The 15,757-nt window shown below is 39.6% G+C and overlaps 1 protein-coding gene across 1 annotated transcript in view; it reads right to left on the bottom strand.

Annotated features, from left to right (window-relative positions):
* The window catches only part of LOC124157013 (tetratricopeptide repeat protein 7B), a 168,509-nt gene that overhangs the window by 88,379 nt on the left and 64,373 nt on the right, over positions 1-15,757 (bottom strand). Inside the window, exons 10-11 of the mRNA XM_046531478.1 lie at positions 14,262-14,450; positions 7,625-7,803 (exon numbers count right to left, since the gene is read on the bottom strand). Coding sequence (XP_046387434.1) covers positions 7,625-7,803; positions 14,262-14,450 — 368 coding nt within the window. The remainder of the gene's footprint in view (positions 1-7,624; positions 7,804-14,261; positions 14,451-15,757) is intronic.

Genomic DNA, 15,757 nt, shown 5'->3' on the forward strand with positions numbered 1-15,757 from the left:
CAGCACTAATGATGCCTCTGAACGCAGAGATGATGAGATCTTGAATTCCTTTAGGGATCTAATCTCCGAAGTGGAACGCATTCGGCGGGGCACTGGTGTCGATATGCGAAAGTATTCACAAGAAAGTAAGCTTAGGAGCAGTAATGCCAGACAATAGGGTCAATATTCCTATAGCACGTGCTCAAGAGAAAGAAAACATATCAAATATTATTAGCACTGCCAATAAAATTCACCCGCTGAGTACACAGAAGCTTGGAAAAGAACCAATCGGAACTCAAACTACAAAATACGACATTAAGCTTGTTGTAGTTAATTGTCATAGCATAAAAACAAGCACGCCTAAATGGAGCATATTTTCCAGGATGCAGACGTGGTCATGGGGACAGAGAGCTGGCTAAGCGACAGCAAAATTTTTCTTACAGAATATAAAATTTACAAATGCAATCGACTCAATGGAACAGATGGCGGAGTTTTTATAGAGTTAAATCACATTTACACAGCACCACATACGAAATAATTGACAACGAAATAGAAGGCATGTTGCACCTTCGGCATGTCAACATAAATGAAATTGTTTAAAGTACACCCGGACTAGCCGCGGTGATAACTTTTACGGGAGTCACCCGCAATGCACAATCGTGCAAAAGATCCACAGAGAAAAAAATCATTCGCCTTGACCGGGATTCGAACCCGGATCCCCCGATTTCCGGTCGAGTCCTTTAGCCAGTTAAGCTACCGAGGCATCATTCTTCCCTGTGGATATTCTCGGACACTACCGGACAAGATGTGACTGGACTGCTGAGCATATGATGCCACAAGCAGTCCAAATCGTGCGCACAGTGCCACAGCCGGAGAGCAGGCCCGGACATAGAACACAAAGAGGTGTTCGCTCTAGACTAGTTTAAAGTATACCGGGACTAGCCGCGGTGATAACTTTTACGGGAGTCACCCGCAATGCACAATCGTGCGAAAGATCCACAGAGAAAAAATCATTCGCCTTGACCGGGATTCGAACCCGGATCCCCCGATTTCCGGTCGAGTGCTTTAGCCAGTTAAGCTACCGAGGCGTCATTCTTCCGTGTGGATATTCTCGGACACTACCGGACAAGGTTGTCACAAAGACATTAAGGAGCTCAGTGTTACAGTAACATCAAATATTTAAAATTACAGCTGGATGACCCTGATCTAGAAATAGCCCAGTGGATAAGCCTTCGGGCTGGTGATGGTAGGGGCCCGCGTTCAATTCCATCCCGTGGCCGAAAATTTTTTATCATCCGTATTTTATTTTAAAGTTTTTTTATTTTTGAAATTTATGTTAAGAAGGTACCAGCTGTTGAATTTGAGCATTTTTTGCAACAATTTCTAATTTAAATGACCGTGCGACGGGAATCATGCGTGGTTAGCGCGGTAGGACGAATCAATTGCGTTTTCTTGAAGGAACTCCAATCAGAATCACTGGTGAATGTAATTCCTAGTGCTATATGGTTTCCTTTACAGGTCCGTAACTGCTCAACATTATTAACCTTTAGAATGAGAACTATCGTAATAATCTAAGGTTCCATATATGTAATTTCTTAAATAGATCAATTTTATCTGATTAAAAAGAAAATTATGAATGATATTTTGCAGCGATTATGCTGTCCGTCTATGTAGTATGCTGCCTATTTATCATCAACTTGTCGCCATTTCCTACTAAGTTAATTTCTCCAGTAATGTTTTTCAGAACAATTTTACCCTTTTTCGTTTCGTAAATGAGCAGTGACGGCAGCAGGAAACTTTTCTTAGAGATAGAAAAAGATATAAATTAAGTGAAGAATTTTACTTTTAAACTTTAGGCTTCAGTATTCTACAATCAGTGTTTTTTTAATACAGTAATTTTGTTGGAAAGGGACAGAATGTGAGTCCAGCTGATCTACTAAGTACAATCCTAGGAATAACCTATGTAATGGTAATGCTTAATCGTGCACGCACCCCGGCGCCTATTTTTAAATACAGGAAAGGCTTATCTTGAGGTATTTATCAACTATTCTTCTTGTGCGTACTTTCTTCAAGCAAATTATGGCATGAAAATGTATTTGATAGAGCTAAAAATTGGCCCTATTTACACTATTTTGGAAGTTTGTGAGAATCACGTACGGCCTGCAAGTTTTACTCCCGGTAAATTGCTTCCTCGTCCTTGGCTGGTAAAGTTACGATAAAGATTTAGGGCAAGACGAGGTGCAGGACCTATCAGCTGACCAAAACTACGGCCCGGGAGCACCCGATTCAGCGTTAAGAGCTGAGGGAGCGGCTAAATTCTGCGCAAAATATTTTACCTCCCTAATCGATAGTCTGGAAGTAAAAAAGGGTGAATATTGGTTGAAATTGACTTTCAATTTAATCTCTGTCCCTCGTTGTTATAGGAAACCTTACCAATGGAGGCATACATGGATAGAGAAAAGTCGTACTTTTAAGTCACTCTTTAAGTTGGCTGTCCTTAATAATATAATAATGACCTATATATTAAAATCGAAACTATAACTAATATATTATAACAAAATAGAAGATTAATGCGATATGATCACTAAATATGTTAGTGCTATCGTAAAAATTTAAGCCTCTCCTACATATGTAAACAGTAAAAATAAAGACACATTCTGCTATCAACGATGAGGCCAAGCGATTTTTTTTGGCAATCAAAATTCCATTTTTTTCCGAGGAAATATTTCCATTGGTGTAAATATATTTATCCAATAAACAAAAATTAATAATTAATGAAGAAGAAAGCTTATGAAGATATCTTTATCAGCTTCAACCTACGTAAGGAACCATTTAATGTCAATCATTGCTGTTAATGTTAATTGCCGGCCTCGGTGGCAGCGGAGTAAAGTCCTCGCCTGCCAAACCGAAGGTCGCAGTTTCGAGTCCCGCCTGGGTCCAGGGCATGGGCATATGTGAATGTCCTTCATTTTTAATTGTTAATGCCCCATTGTAAAGGCCGTAAAATGTGCTGTTTATGGGATAATGGAAATAATAAATAAAAATCAAGTAAAGAGTCGAAAGAGTCGTGTTTTTTCCTGAAAATTGCCAGTTAATTTTTTTTTTTCATTTATTAAGTCTCCTATATCGAACAAATATTTCAAAAACTTAATATAAAGTCTCCTGAATGACGCTGAGTCCTTAAAAAATTTTACGAGCGAGTTGATTTCCGTGTTCCTAATGGCGAAATCGTGCCCCCAGCCAGCCTTATGGGGTTTACCATTGGAAGCCAGTCCTCATAGGTACCCACTCTTTTAACGGGTATATATTTTCACTTTTCTACTCCTGTCAACTACAAGTATAAAAATAATCTCAAATGCCGCGACGACGCAACATCTACGCTCGTTTACTCAACTGAGCATCGTAATGATTTCCTACGTCTCCCTCCCGTGTCACGATGACCCGTTCGTGAGTCATTCCCGAGCTACCATGACGATTCATACCCAGATAGTGATCATTCAAATTTACTGGTGGCCAGAAATCGACAATGGAGCGAAAGTGGCGCCGCTCGATTTGTTGCAAGACTTTTGCAAATGATAGCACATAAAGTCCATTACGTTATGTAATAAATCGAACGAACTTGAAGCTAAGTTACACTGCACAACACTCAATAACCAAGAAATCATTGCGAACTACAATGTGAAAGTTCAAGAAAAAGTACTTGGTGAATTACTTGAAGAAAATCCAAAATCCTTTGGTTGTACAAGAGAGAGCTTCAGGGAAAACATTCAACTGTAGATTCGTTATTTGATAAAGATGGTAAACTTATCACCGAAAATATTGGCAAAGCTAACACGTTAAATTACCACTTCGAAAGTATATACACTAGTGACGATACTCAATTTAATTTAGACTTCCCATATACTGAGGAACTGATGGAAGAAATCTCTATACAATGTGATAGGATAACTAAACAACTACAATCGATTACGAGCAGTAAATCTCCGGGTCCGGAGGGAATACTCGCGCATATCCTGAAAGAGTTAGCTCCACATATCGCACCTTACTTAGAGATAATATTTAAGAAGTTACTTTCCGAAGGAAAGTTACCGCTAGACTGGAAAATTGCAATCATTACACCCATATTTAAAAAGGGAAACAGACATGACCCAGGCAACTACCCTCCGATTTCATTAACATCGATTATAGGCAAGATACTTGAGCATATCGTCGTTAGCAATATCATGACTTTCTTGGACAGACATAACTTCCTCCATGACTGTCAGCACGGATTCCGAAAAAATAGATCCTGCGAAACACAGCTCGCGCTCTTTCTTCACGACGTTATAAAATCTGTTGAATCGAAAAGACAAGTTGACGCACTATTTTTAGATTTTAAGAAAGCTTTCGACACTGTACCTCACAACAAACTTTTATACAAATTGCAGTCATGCGGATTAAACATAACAGTGGTAAACTGGATACGCGACTTTCTCAGAGATCGTAAACAAAAAGTACTTCTCGATGGAATTAGCTCTGATGTAGTAAAAGTTACATCAGGTGTTCCACAAGGAAGCGTAATCGACCCCCTTTTGTTCATTATATACATTAATGATCTCTGCTCCCGCATTAGCAGTAAAATAAATTTATTTGCTGACGAAGCTGTCATCTATTGCAAAATTAGTGACCATTCTGACTATGAAATTCTATCATCGGACTTAAAAAACCTTCATTTGTGGAGCCAAGAGTGGGGACTCGAACTTAATCTGAGCAAATGTATGACCGTACATTTCTTGCGGAATTCGTCCAACTACAACCATTTTTATGCAGTGGATGATATTAACATAAAGGAAACAGGCAAAGTGAAGTATCTGGGAGTTACGATAACCTCGAACCTCCTGTGGGGAACACATATAAAGAATATTTGCAGCATAGCCCTGAAGAAATAAGGATTCTTCAAGCGTACTGTGGAAAAATTTTCGGATGAGAAAGTCAAAGAGAGGTGCTATTTTACACTCGTCCGACCACACCTTGAATATGCAGTGAGCATATGGGATCCAGTGCAGAAAGACTTAATCCGCGAACTGAACAAAATACAAACTAAGGCTGCACGGTTTGTCAAAAACTGCTACGGGCATAAAGACAGCGTTACTCAGATGTTATGCGAATTAGGCTGGGAGCCATTGGAGACTCGGAGGCTGCATGCTAGGCTTACATTGCTTGAACAATTGAGAATGGATATCTTTAAGATCGACGCAGGGAACATTACATTAGAGCCACACTATATTTCCAGGTCCGATTGAAGCGATAAATTAAGAGAGATATTTTGCCGAACGGATAGATATGGGAATTCGTTTCTCCCCATACCATAAAGGACTTTAATAAACGCTAGTCCCAACATCGTCAGGGCACTTCATTTTTTATGTGTAAATGGCTGGTGTCCTAACACCCCCTGCCACAGGCCTTTTAGGCAGCTTGCGGGGTGTTATGTAGATCATCATCATCATCATCACTGGTCAACAATCCTAGGATTGGTTTGACGCAGCTCTCCACTCTATTCTCCTGTTAGCGAAACTTTTCACACCTACATATTTCTTCTCTTTCACATTTCTCTTTACTTGTTCCATATATTTTGTTCGAGGTCTTCCTTTTCCATTCTTGCCTTCCACTTGCCCTTCGACGATTGTCTTCATCAGGCCATCATGTCTCAAGATGTGGCCTATAAGGTTGTTCCGTCTTCTTATTAAGGTTTTCATGAGGCTTCTCTTCTCTCCTACCCTTCTTAGGACTTCCTCGTTACTAACTCGGTCAATCCATTTGATTTTCATCATTCTTCTGTAGCACCACATTTCAAAGGCCTCTATCCTTGCTTTCTCCGCTGCGGTCATTGTCCATGCCTCACTTCCGTATAGGAGCATACTCCAGGTGTAGGTTCTTATAAATTGTTTCTTTACTTCCATATTTAAGTTTCCCGCTGTAAGCAGGTCTCTCTTTTGGTGGAATGCTCTCTTCGCCTGGGCTATTCTGCTGATAATTTCTTTCTTACTTCTCCCGTCACTAGTTATCTTGCTTCCCAAAGAACAGTTATGTAGATGTAGATCCTTATTTAAGCCAAGCGCTACCCGCTAGCTGGGTACTCTGCTGCATGCTAGCAGCCTGCATGGTAGCGGCGCTCATATCCTTATACCAAGGTGGCCTCACACGGCAGCAGCGGGAACCAGAATGACATCACACGGGCTTTTCCCAGCATTCATACTTGGCCATCGTGTTTTCCTGCACTTGAAAATTTTCACTTTCCATTTAATCGCAAAAAATAAGTATTGTCATTTAAAAATCTAAAAGCATGAAATACGTACTCCAGGAGTAATAATATTTCAATTAAGGCAAAAAAAAATAATATGAAACCACCCTATTGGAGTGCTGAAAGTTACGGTATAACCATGAGTAATGTATAACTTACATTTTGGCTAAAATGTTTCTTCTCGTGGGCTCCTTTTTTCAATGCTTGACTTTCTGTGTTTAAAAAGAAACTAAAACTTCTCTCAGCTGAAAAATGCTACCATAGTGTTGCTGAATATTTGGAGGAATCATTGTAAGGTTAATTCCTAGAGGGTAACTGGAATACCTGTGTTTTTCCATGCCTCTGTTAGTATGTATTATCTTTCTGGACCCTGTTCTTAATGTTGTACATATCTTATTTAAATGATTATCTCGGGAATCCCATGAACCTGGTAATTTCACACTTCTTCAATCTTGCAGCCACGGATGTGTGGTTTACGGAAACCATCACACGGAGGAGTAGGAATGCGAATACAATCACGTTTTTGCCGCTAAAAAGATCGTGCTCGGGAAAAGAAAGCTCATAATGATTCTGGTAAGCAGTATAAAATAACAGGCGATGTGCATAAATAAAATTTAATCGTTTTATTTATATGAATCAAGAGAATTATATGATATTCAAGTAAAAGTTTGGATTATTTGTGTTTTCTGATTATGTATTCATGCTGCCTCTCCCCATCGCATTAGCCCATTTGGATAATCGAGAGTATGCCATATTTGAAAAAAGCCAAAAACATTAAAATTTACATTAGAACGGAAAATGTGCCTAAATTCGTGAAAATCAGGGAGCCCAAGTCATAAATAATGATACAATTTATAAATGCATTCCATTATTTCCCACATCTCATACATCTAATGTAAAAATTAAAATATTTCTTCAAATTGGATGCACCACCTGCGAATACTCCTTTCCATTTATCTCAGTGCTGAGAAACTGAATATGCTTATAACATACATAACTTTTCTCGGGCTCTCCACTGCATAAGAAAATTGAAGGCTGCCTTCAATTATTTTACGTAATTGTGAGCCACAGAACAGTTAATGCATATATTTTTTCGGTGGGAATGAGTTAAACCATACATTAGGTGCTCACCTTATCCACATTTTAATTTGTACTTGCATTTCAATCAAGGACATCATGATTCTCTCAAAACACGTAACTGAAAGGAATAGTGGTAATAGAGGTAATGCTCACTAGCTGTTCACAGGTGATGCAGATCTCAGAGTGTGGCATTAAATATAATATGAGCATCCTTCTACATATATCACTCACATGCACTGGAAGCAAAAGCAGCAGATGAGTAAGAGGAGGATATGAATTAGGTACCTTCGGAAGCAGTCGATGGCCTGGCTGGCGAGTGCCCTGCGCTCCTTCTTCAGCTGAGATGCCAGCGCCATCAGATGAAGGCCAATGCCCAGGTGCAGCTGACAGCGTGCCATCAGGCCACTCGGGCTGCCCTGCTCTCGACCAATCGCCCTCCGACTCCACTCCACACCCTCCGACACCTGATCAACACAACACAAGTTGTTCGACCTGAGCACGTCTCCCATGAACTTTGCTCATCTTATTTCAATTTTTTCCCAATGATTATCTTTCTGCATCACCTTCATTTTCTTAGTTGCTCATTAGTTGCCTTAGCATGCTGTGTGACCAACATTTGCTCTATCTTAAATTAGACTTTTAAGACACCTATGAAGAGATTTAGTACAGTAGACTCACGTTTATACAAACAATGTCATTATGAAGCAAATAGTTGATCTCGACGAAAAGGCCTATCCAATCTATATTAAAAGATACGTTATCACGAAATTTTTGCTATTACGTAATTACGAACCTCAGTCCCGGTCCTGGCAGTTACAAAATGAACTTTATAACTGTGATGGTCTGAGAGCATCACACATTAAAAAAAAAAAAAAAAAAATGTGATTCCTATTCTAGAGAGCTGATCGCTGGAAGTTTTCGCGATTTTGGCAAGAAGGGATTATTTTTCTTCTGTTCTTTGTTCAGAATTTTAAGTCTGTTTCCGTGTAAAATCACAGGGTGTATTTTTATTTTATTATGTGTTGTAATTTTTGGTACCAGTGTAGTGAAGTTCGCTATCTGCGGTTGAAATAACCAGTGAAAATACAAGTGAATGTTGAAAATGCAGACAACAAAGAAAGTGATGTATTCTGGGAGGCCCTCATACCTATATAAGGCTCTTCACGAGGTTAAGTGTAGGGGAGATTTCGGACAATTGAGAGAGAGAGGCCAGAGTGTCCACATTTGTGGTCGAGTGTTTCACAGCAGGCAGTCCGCCGTCATAGTGGAATCAAGAAGCCAAGCCACAAGAACGGGGCCAGGAGAGCAGCGAGCACAACTCTGCAAACAGTGGTGTGTACCAGGCAATATTCGAGAGCTGATATCATCGCCTCATTGACCTGCCTTTCAACACCCAAGGTTCCTGCAGGATCCATCCTCGCTCAACAAAAATAAAGTTGTAAGAATTCTCGTTGCCACATGTTCCGATGGTTCCCACATTTTCAATTATCATTGACTCCCTACGTATTCTTTTGGGTTTCGAACTCTCAAAACTTATCTCAGTGCCTTGTCCTCCCTTGGTACCATATTTCCCGGCCTATAAGACGCACCGGCGCATAAGACGCACCTGGATTTTTCAGGATAGAATTTACGAAAAAAACTAAAATACTTGGATAATACAAAAAAAGAATTTTAATGATAACATTTTACATAAAAACGGAACTTTGATATTAAAAAATTTTTAAATAATTAATTAGCAAATATATCAGAGTTTATTCATCATAGAACCCCAGAAATTTTTCATCACTGCTGCTAAAATCATACGCGTAGATATTTTCTCGGGAGTCGTCACTTTCCTCATACAAAATGTCATCTTCACTTCCATCCAGCGCATTGCTGATTCCACACTTTTTGAAAGACTTTATGATAGTCTCAGTTTTTACTTTCTGCCAGGACTTTTTCACCCACTCACCAACGGTAGAAATTGACGGCCGTTTCATTCTTCCGGTCGGTGTGAAATCGTGAGTTGGTGCCTCAATCCACTTTATCCATTCTTCACGCATAAATCCCTTGAATGGTTTATTGATTGAAACATCCAAAGGCTGCAGTTGAGAAGTCAATCCACCAGGAATCACAGCAAGATGCGTCTTCAGTTCTGTAGCAAGGATTTTTGCTGACTCCGTTATATGGGCCTTAAACTGATCGCACACTAAGAAAGACGATTTCTTCAGAAGTCCACCTGGACGCCGGGACCACACCCTCTGCAACACAGTTTCATACCCTCTCCATCCATCCATCCCTTAGGATGAACATGAATATAAATTCCATGTGGAATTGTACACTTAGGCAGCGTTTTTCGTTTAAAGATCAACAAAGGAGGGAGTTTTGAACCATCAGCACAACACGCAAGGACAACAGTATAGCGTGTTTTTTCGTTACCGGAAGTCTTTATCGTAACTGTCTTTGCACCTTTAACGTCCACAGTTCTATTTGATGGCACATCAAATGTCAAGGGAACCTCATCCATATTTCCTATCTGTCCTATTTCAAAACACTTCATTTTTCTCAGGTTAAGTACGTATTTGTGGAATTCGATAATTTTTCTTTCATATTCGGGTGGCAGTTTTTGTGCTATTGTGGTTTTAGTACGCATGCACAGACCATTTCTCTTCATAAATCTTTCACACCACGACGTTGTCCCAGAAAAATCGGCAATAGACATATCTATCGCCAACTTTCTCGCTTCCATTAAAATCATTTTTGTTGAAACAGTGATCCCCTTCTTCCTGTGATTTATTATCCAGGTCTTAACGTGCTCCTCAAGCTTTGGCCATTTTGGAGAACATGAACGTAAAGTTTACTTAGCTTCCGCCATTCTCGTATCATCTTCTCGGTTGGAGGTGGGCCGAAATGCCTTGCAGCTGCCCGGTTGCCGTGTTCCGAAGCATATCTCACGACTTCGATCTATCGGCTGCATTTTTATACACTCACTCCCTCTGTTTATTGTGCTTCATGTAGCTATTACAAATATTTATCATGATGAAACATACCCGTAAGTATTGGGAGAAAATTTACCAAGAGAAAGAACCTGGCATGAAAAGGAAGTTTAAATGCAATACTGTACGACAATCTTCTCTCTTTAGATCCCATTAGGTTATTCCAATTTTGACTTTTTAAACAGAAATGACCAAGTTTCTGTACTTAGAAGCACATGTGCAGACTAAATAGAAAGATACGTATTACGCCCTGAACTGACTGAACACCGAGCTCATACTTTGTTACCTAAGGTTGAGTGCCGGTGGTGCCGGTAGACTCGTGAGTTTATCGTAAGAGATACAATGTATTAGCATACAGATGACATCTCCTTTAGCTCAATGTATGTAAGTTTTGCAGCAGCACCAATTGCAAGATTAAACTAAACATGCTACCTTGTATGCATTTCTGATTTATCCGGGAATTTTTTTAAAGGGAGTTAGACATCGACGTATTAAAACTTTATTTCTAACAACCTGCTCAAAAGAGTGTTATTATCAAAATTTTTAATGAATTGAACTATTTTCAATGCCTGATACACTAAAAAATACTTAATGGTATTTATTTATCCTGCCAAAACGGTTGCTTATTATAGGACGAAGTTATACCCGTGATATCCGTATAGCTTCGACGCATAAGACGCAGGCTAATTTTACAGCACATTTTGGAGAAAAAAAAGTGCGTCTTATCGGCCGGGAAATACGGTAATTAAATCTTCAGAAATAGAAGACAAGAGACAATGAACTTCAAGAGAAATTCTCAATTTCTGAAAGAGTGTCAATCACGGGCATTCATTTGAGGCAATGTCATGTGCCTCGCCCCCAATCTGTAATTCCCATCTCAATTATTTTGTATTTAAAGGTGACGCCGCGTGTTTTGAGGGGTTCATTTTTTTTTGTTTATGGAAGGAGACGCATGAGAGAGATTGAGAGGTATGTTGAAAAGGGTTATTTCTGTTCTGCCTCCATATTTTTTTTCATTAAATGTGTTGTGAAAAGGACATATTTCGTTTATCTCGCCACAGTCGTCGAAACATCCTTCATTCGATCGCCTCTCCACAAGCAGAAACCAACGAACCAAAACTGTGCCCTTATTTCATCTACGCGACAAAAGTCTAGTTGTGGAGGGGCATCAATCGCTCTTCAACCGTACGGTTTCATCGTCCATCACAGCCGAACAGCCTTTATTTAGCGGAACCTCAACTGATCATCCCCGGTTAAATCCCATGGTGAAGACAAAAAAGGCACGAACCTGAAAGGGAGGGAGGGGAGTGAATCAGGACCACTACATTACCAAGTTCCACGAATTAGCAACGGCATTCAGGTGGATGTACACTATGCTAAGTTTTAATAACTGCCCCACTTTTAAGTTCTCTTCCTCTACTGTGCCCAAGAGCGTCAATTATGATTCTTTCTTCAGTATAAACGCTACATCATATAAAAAGCATCATTCCTATGGAATCATGGTTACCCACTCATAACTGCTCGTAAACTGGACTTACAGTTAGTCCTCTTCCTACGCACATTCGATTTACGAGCTTTCAGAGGTTTCAACTTTCAGAGCATTCAAAAATTTCAAATTTTGAATTTGGCACCTTTCGATTTGGCTGATGCCACATGGTATGGCATAAACGAACTCGCACTTTGGGCACTATCTGAACAAGGTATCATTGAATCCAGTATCAAGTTCGGAACTGTTCAGCATTTTGCCCGTTCTTCCTCACTGTGAAGGGTGGTTTTTTCAGCTCCGACTACGTTGCACGCCCAGCTAGATCAGTTCGGCACAATCGTGAGTTAGCACACAATTGTAATGCAGTGTTGCATTGTGCAGGATAACCGTACTCCTCGATGCCTTGCATGCAGTCCGGCTGGGGAGAGTTGTCCGATGACAGCACAAAAGGAGGGGCAGAAAACCCTGCGCCAGCACGGTTTACATCCAATCGCTGTCCCCCAAACGCATCTCACACCATTGCCTAGTCATACAATGTTGTCACATGCATATGAAGCACCGAAATAAGCCTGAACCACAAAAACAACCCCTTTCTTCGAATCACCAAAACAAGGGATTCTTCCTTTGGGTCCTTCACGCTCATCGTCCCTTCTGGCTCCTTTCTTCAGGGTATCCTTTTGCTTACGAGTGACGAAGGCATTTCGCTTTCTTACCTGACAACCTTGCAACCTAATCTGGACTAGACCATTCTGCCTATCTTCGAGCAACCCTCGGCGGCCGGACTGCACATTTATCAACTTTTGGACAAGGTCTCGGAAAGCATCTAGTTTGTATATCGATGACTTACTGTATTCTGGAAGATATGAACCCTCGATTGCGTTATGCCGCATTCTTCCATGGAGAAACTGAAGCAAATTTTCTTGTTTTTATACATTTGCACATAATTTAATCGCGTATATTTTACAGTTTTTTTTCGTCGATTCCTAAAAGAAACATTCATATGAACTTCGTCATTACAAACCTCCATTTTTTTGTCCCGTGAACTTCGTAATAACGAGAGTCTACTGTAAAACTATAAGTACTACAATTAAGAGGTAATGTTTATCATCGTGACTACAACTAAGCTATGTAAAAATATGAACCACAAGCAGCTGGATAGGATTATCAAAGTTTAGTCTAAAATATACTCAGATGTTTGGGAAGATCAATTTGGTTCCTCAGGATGACTTGGCAATAGTTTTGAACCTATCAGTGTGTGATTCAGTGAATCATATGACATGAAACCAAGTCGCACTAATAAAAGCCATTCCTGGGTATAGCGCTGGGTGGTTTATATGAATTTGAATGCTCAACGCTTCATTTCAGCAGGTGTGAATGTCGCCAGGACACTCCTGATGACATTCCCTGCAGGACAAACACAACGTTGAGTATTAAAAGTTCATCCCACCCAAGCAGTACACCCAAAAATGGCTTGTATTAGAGCATCTAATCAGAGCAAATGTCTAAACACAAAAATATGTAACAGTTATTAATGCCATATAATCAAACACATTGGACATGGATATTGGTGTAGAAAAGTAATGTAAAAGTGCAACATAACTGTGATCTTAAGAGTACACATTTTTATACCCAAAAGTGCTCAGATAATAACTATAGAGCCAAGAAAGGAGACCAAGGTCCTTAAAATGACCCTCCTCAGACAAAATTCAACTAATTATGCTTGACCATAAAAAGCCTAAAATATATTCCTCAATACAATAATGATGAAATAGTAATTTGCTCACAAAATAACTGCAAAGATTTATGCATTATATATTAATTTGCAAATCACTGTAGCTGATAATTACAGCCCAACCACAAAGGAAGAAAGAAAGCTCCATTTTACAGTCACAAAGGGTACAAAACTCAAAAAGGTTGTGTATTTCACAGGAATTTACACCTCAACAGTGAGACCTACTCCCGAAACAGAATAAAAATTACTATCACTCCCTCATTTTTGTACTTCTATCAGAGTCCTTGTTATTTCTGGCACTTGAGTCATTTGTCCCATTTGTGCTACATGCACTACTAACTGTTCACAGTAGTTACTAGATTACTCAAGTGAAATTCCCTGACAACTGACTTGACTTCTCTGCTCATTCAAAAATTAAAATTTAACTATTACATCTCCTCACTCAGCTTTGCCATGTTCCTTTCAAGTCAAAGATGCTACAATGCAGCCCTTGTTTTGGCTTGCACCTCATCACATTATGGAACCATTTTGAGACTTCTCCATTAGGATTGACACATTATCACACAATATTATCTCCTCACTATTCCCTGTCATCATTGCCCATTGCATTGAAGCATCGTGCATTGAGAGGACAGGAGAAATAACAACGTGACATGTATGGCATAGTGACCAACTCAAGACGAGTGGCAGTGGAGAGTGAATTGCTCGCTCATCTCGTAATGCACTGACCCGGTTGAGGTGCTCATAGCAGAGTCGTGCAGCCAGCAGGCACGGGAGGGTGGCATTGGGTAGCTGCCGTGCCACTTGGCTCAGCACCGGCAGTGCCAGGGCATGGCGCCCTGATGCCATGAGGCACAGCGCCCGCTGCATCCACACGTGCGGCTCCTCAAACGAGAACTTGAGGGCCCGCTCAAATGACTGCAAAGCACCCAACAGACAATCATTAGATTAGTCACAGCCAGCAGCAGAAGCAAAGAACGTTAGAAAATTCACCCCTCAGACTTCTTGCAATAATTTTCGTTTCTACATAGGTATTGTTGATTTACTCTCATTAATAATTAGAGAATATATGGTATGATTACGTGCGGTTAAACATAAGGATCATTATTAGAATTGCACTTATAGGGGAAAATAATGCAAAACTTTAAAGCAAAAGAGAAAATCACATCATTGGCCTTTTTAAAAAATAATGTCACTTTGGAGCCTTAAAACATAACTGCCAAACTTTGTTACTGTTCTCGGTAGAAAGAGGAATGCAAAAAATGTGTCTATGCGAGAGAAATAAGACATCACAACTTCCCAATAAAATCCCCTTTTTAAGGCTGCTGATTTTAAAAGTATGACTGGTTAGAACAATATATTCTTGCAAAGAAAACATGGAACCTATTTATGAGGTCCGTGAAAGTGGTTTTATTTTTTGCTAAAATTCGTTTTAAAACCATGTGATTTTGGTGTTATAGAAAATCTTGGCGGTGTTATTATAATGCTACAATTTTCCCATGTTTACAGGCGTTTTATTATTTTATGGTACACGTTTCATGAATACTTATACTTTTATTAAGCACTTTACAAAACATTTAACACAATTTCAATTGTGCAAAATTTCTGATAAAACTAAATGAAAGAAATGGCTCGACTTATATTGTTTCAAGGTATATGAATGATTCAAGTATGAAGTCTAGGTGAATATGATCGGCAAACGGCAAATTCCCACTACCTCGTATGTGTATACTTCGGGAGCCATTCCAGAATTTTTGGATTGTCAAGTTTGTCTACTCTAAATAAATCCTTTAAAAATGCTTCTGTAGTAGCAACAACAAGCTCCTCCTTCACTTTCTTTGACTGAGTGACTGTGTGTTCAAATGATAGCTGTCGTTTTGCGAGTCCCCTTTCTTTTGCACATTTATGTGTATCACTACTGATGTGCTTTAACAACGTGTCACATCTTTCATATTAAAATCTTTTATCGTAAACTTAGCACAGTAATACTCTGTCTCTCACATAAATCCTTCTGAGCTGAATTCACTTGCCATGGTATGAGCGGTATCACTAGCTTTTGGCATTTTTAAATTCCTTTCCTTCGTTCGATATTTAAAGCTGGAACCACTATAAAAAAAAAGTCCAACCACAAAACATAAAGACTCACGATGGTGTTTTCAAACTGAGTGCTGGGGAGCTACGGCATAACCATAGTTCTGTATAACTTACAAATTGGCCGAAATGTT

This window comes from Ischnura elegans, chromosome 4 (assembly GCF_921293095.1).
Source record: "Ischnura elegans chromosome 4, ioIscEleg1.1, whole genome shotgun sequence".
In the NCBI taxonomy this organism is placed as follows: Eukaryota; Metazoa; Arthropoda; class Insecta; order Odonata; family Coenagrionidae; genus Ischnura; species Ischnura elegans.